The 4,802-nt window shown below is 47.8% G+C and overlaps 1 protein-coding gene across 1 annotated transcript, besides 1 other annotated feature; it reads right to left on the reverse strand.

The window, feature by feature from the left end:
- On the reverse strand, positions 1–4,802 carry Tc00.1047053511749.9 (hypothetical protein, conserved; the record flags this gene model as incomplete). Its single annotated transcript, XM_798787.1, has 1 exon — positions 1–4,802. A coding segment is annotated over one exon (4,802 nt), but the record flags the coding sequence as incomplete, so codon positions are not given.
- Positions 1–4,802: a sequence feature (heterozygous, Esmeraldo-like haplotype).

Here is a 4,802-nt window from a genome sequence, read left to right on the forward strand (position 1 = left end):
ATGTCCCGAAATGAAAAACGACCATTTTGCCTCACTAATACCGATGGAGTTGGAGAAGTAATCAAACGCCATTTCATACTGTTTCCCAGCCGCAATAGAACCAGAAGGCGTCAAACACCGAAATGGCGAGATTCGCCGCGACAAGGGATCGCTTATCCATTCAAAGCGATAAGTATTTGTGCTGGGATTAATGACTTTAAATCTGACACTGCACTTACTGTTCAGACCGCATGAATAGAACATGAGTGGAATCGTGTTGGGATCCAAGTTTGTTCCCGCCTCACCATCAACACGGGAAACCAAATAATCGGATGCGGGCACATTGAAGTGAACCAAAGGACACTCCGCCGTTCCTTGGAGCGAGATGTAAACTTTGGGCTCGAGACTGTGGGGGAAAGAGCCCACAAGAACCTGAGAAGTATTTTCAATGGACTTCGGTGCAAAAATCACACTCACATCCTGATAAGCTCGAGGATCGATCTTACCGGAGGCGGGCTCCACCGTGAATACACCGGGCATCCCTCCTTCTCTACCCGATTGTCGCTGCGGGTCATGTATTTCAAACGAAAAGGGCAACACATTCAAACCCGTGTTCTTTACCCGAAGTGTGGCAATTCGCCTCTGAAATATCTTCGTCAAGGGGAACGTGAGATTGTCGGAAATCTCCATATCCCCACTCATCGGTAGCGTGATTTTGTATGAGGCAAATTCAGTGGCATAGCTCACGTAAAGCGTCTTTTGCAGCGAAAGATCACCAGTGACGTTGTACGAAGGCTCTGGAACAGCTTCAAGAACTTTACGAACATTTTTTCGAGTATTGCTCTCTGAAGAGGTGGAGTTTTCCACGGCATCCGGATCCTCCGCTGGGGATAATACGGCCCACCTCGATTTTGTCTGCGTATTGTCCCAATCATCCCCTTCCATCGTTGTAATAGACTTCACTCGGAATACAGTGGAAATGGTCTCCCCCGATACGGTATCCGTGTAAAGCCGCAACGTTAATTGCTTTGTTGAACCTGGTGACATGTGACCCAGTTGTGGGGTGCATTGGAGGATGGAAGAGGAACAACTCCACTCGAAACGGATCGCATGGGGACTGTTATTACGCAGCAACATCACATGCTCCACTGGCTGTGAGACATAACACTGGCCCAACGTTAGTTGGTCCTCGCTTCCAGGGTCAATATTTTCAAAGCTGATGGCATTGAAGTAACTTTCAGCCAAGATCCATAACTCACGGTCCTCATATGGGTTTTCCGTCACAGCAACACGCAACCGCACCCGATGCTTTTCAATTGAAGTGGGTGCAAAGTTCACTGTAAAGGATTCGGCACAACCCGCAGGAAGAGATAACACTTCTCTCAGCTTCGAGACACTAATGTCACTCGTAAACTCATCGGGAGCTGAAACACGAATATGAGCATCCAACTCGCCTGTGTTACGCACAGTAAACGTTCTCGACGACGCGTTTCCAACCAGTGTCACGGGTAACTGAATCGTGTCGGAAACAGCATTCTCTGTTGCAAATTCCGCCATTTGGTGCGCCGCAACTTTCCTGGGCTCCCTTCCTCTCACTCTGGATCCTTTTTTCATTGTTGTTGTCAAACTAACGGCAAATGGCGTCTGGAGCCGCGGCGGAAGGATGTACTCCACCGAAGGCAAAACTCCCTCGCCAGCAAGTTCAAATTCCAAAGCACTTGCCTTTGGATCCGGGATACCAACCACAACCGCCTCAAACCGTGCACGAGAAGACTGTAGTGTGGAAGGAGCAAAGCTAACCGTGACAAAGCGACTCTCAAAGGACGGCAATTGAAGCGTATTGGTCTTCTCTGGCTCCCCATCAATCGACAATTGAAATCCATCCACTTCTAGAAGAGGTTCCCGTTCCTTCTTGTCCCTCTCTTTCTCTTTCCCCTCCCGTGGGTATTGCGGCAAAAGCTGCAGTTTTACAGTGCACATGAGCGGACTGGAATTGGCAATTCGGAATCGCTCCTCCACCCGACTGCCAACGAGGGTAGTGCCAAAGTAAAAGGTACGAGTATCCCTTGCGTAGGCACGCAACGTCTTGTTACGTTGAGAATAGCTTGACACCACTTGTTGTTCCTCAAATATAGTCTCCACGTCCACAAGGGATGAGAGGTCGGACACAATACCAGGGGTTGTTGTGGAGGCGACAAGCTCAAAAGGAATACCTTTTGCCTCCGTCTCTGGGTCACAGTGATCCACATATATACCAAGTGTCTCCCTATTATTTGATCGTGTCTTCTGTATAGTGAGCACCTGAAATGAAAAAGTTTCCCCTACAGCAACAGTGCCACTGCTTGGCGACACCGTAAAGACACCCAACTGAAATCCTGGGTCTGGCTTCGCAGACTTGCGTTGCTTTTTGCCGACACCTTCCTCATCCTCCTGCTGCAGTAACGCTGGCCCATTTTTGTAGTTGAACAGTCTAAAGTTAAGTGGAAAGTGGCCGGTATTTTGCAGCTCAAAGGAGCATTTTTTACTTTGATTGACAACACAAAACCCAAAGTCAATGCAAGCTGGTTTAATGGTAAATCGATTGTACCATGCCTCCCCACTCACGGGGATACTTTGCACAGGGAAGAGTAGTTCATTTTTGACGGGGTCAAAGAAGGAGGCTTCAATCACACCGAGTGATGCCGGGATTTCGCCTTCCTTGTCGAAGCGAATCGTCACCTCCACATTCAACAAAAAGGCGTCCTTGAAACCCACCAACCCACGCATTACCCCCTCACTCGGATTAAGTGAGATGAGGTTTTGAAGGCATTTGGGCAATCGTAGCAGGTAACCCACATCATATGGGCTTTTGTTGAGGATGAGTACATTCTCTTTCTTTGTTTCACCCACATGCATAAGTTTAAAATCCACATGATTTGACCACTCAATCACCACATCATGAGCCTCAGCCTTAACGGTTAAAGGAATGGACTCAAACAACGTCTCTTCCGCATCTGTCACTTCCACCCTCAGTGACATATTGTGAACACCAGGACGCGTGGGTTTGAAAACAATCTCCAACGGATACATGCCATTCACATCAAGAACACCACCGGTAGAACTTAACTTAAACTCCATTGGAACCTTCTCAACCCCCGCAATGCGCCAGCAAACAGGCATCAAACTGTCATTGGCGATGTTAATCACTTTTCCCACCTCACGTTTAATTAGACAGCGTCCGTATTGTACCAGCAACTCCTTCTTTCCATTCAGTGTAACCGCCGGACGTGTACCCACGCAGGAGACATTCACAAACCAGGGTGTGGGGTTGTCTCGCACCGTCACAACAAGAGTCGAGAAAACTTCTCCAATAGTTTCAGGGGCGGCACGAAGCACAACATTTGCCGTTTCTCCCACACTTAAAGTAAATTTGTTTGGGGTGACAGAAAAGTTTGTTTCCTTTTCTTTTCCAAATGATAATGAAACTTCTGCAGGGAAAATCCCGGTGTTTGTGAAGGTCATTGTATCCTGTGCTCCAGACTCCTTATTACTAAGGACCGCCGACCTATTGATTGTGCTTAATGACTCATTCAGCTGCCTGTTTTTCTTGAAAGATGACGATTGCGCACTGACGACCCCTCCAGGGACAATAAGCGGACCAAATTCATATGTTTTCTTCGACATCACAAAAACACGAATTGGCCGTTTTCCAGCGATGGCACGTGGCTTCGTGAAGGGAAATATTTTTTTATAATCTCGGCAAATCTCTGGGTATGCGGTGCACGCAAAAACAGGCAAGGTGATTTCTTGAGTTGTACCTGTAATTCCAAACGAGAAGGGAATGTTAATTTGTCCCAATCCATCGCTACAGAAAACAACAGTGACTTCTACCGATGACTTGGGCGGTACTATCCATCGTGCGGTTTCCTCCATTGCCAACGTCGTCTGCGCGGGACTTCCCTTCGCTGTCTTTTTTACCAAAACTTCTCGCCGTGTGACAGTAAAGAAACAAAATTGCTCAACTCGCGTGTTTGTGCGTCCCATTGTTTCTTCTGTAATCAACTCCCACATTCCACTGCGTCTAACATTGGGCAAAAAACTCAGACTCTCATTTTTATCTTCCATCAAGGAGAATGGAATTGGGCTAGGCGGACTTGAATGCATGACATTATCCCCTGAGAAGAATTGTTCCACGATGGCCTTATTGACATCCTTTTCCTCCGCTTCTCCGCTCACCACAATATGCGTCACACCCCCGATGCACCGCAGTTGTGTGTAGAGCTCCTTGTATTGTTCGAGTTCAGAAATTTCTTCCCATTGCGGCCTAGAACGCGGTTCCGACACATTTTTTTTACTTCTCGAGGCTGACCGGATAAGTGCCTCCTGTTCTTCCAATGCAATGATATTTTGCTCCGCATGCTCTTGGACCGTTAACTGTGGGTTGTTTTCCAGCTCCGCTTCGTAGCGTGACACCTCGTTGGAGGCCTCAGTAAGGGCCCGCTTACATGCATTATAGTGCAACAGACGACGGTTGTACGCATCACGTCCTTCCTCGTCAAGAGTCTCATATTCCTCTTCTGTAAGGGGCAACGTTATGGCCGCCTCCGCAATTTCACGACATTTCTTCTGTACGTCAAGGCTACGCCGAAGCCCGGTTGTTGCCTCACTTACACCGAGAGAAATGATCTGCAGTGTCCTTCCTGTTACAGAAGCCGCTCTTTCGATGGCAATCAGTACCGCCTCCCGATCCTCGGTAAGAATGGACCTGAAATCATCTATCACCACATCCGTAACGGAACTTAACGTAGAAAGATGACGCAGTAAAAGTGCATGCAGAATTTTAC

Source organism: Trypanosoma cruzi, genomic scaffold (assembly GCF_000209065.1).
Source record: "Trypanosoma cruzi strain CL Brener 1047053517161 genomic scaffold, whole genome shotgun sequence".
NCBI classification, from domain to species: domain Eukaryota; phylum Euglenozoa; class Kinetoplastea; order Trypanosomatida; family Trypanosomatidae; genus Trypanosoma; species Trypanosoma cruzi.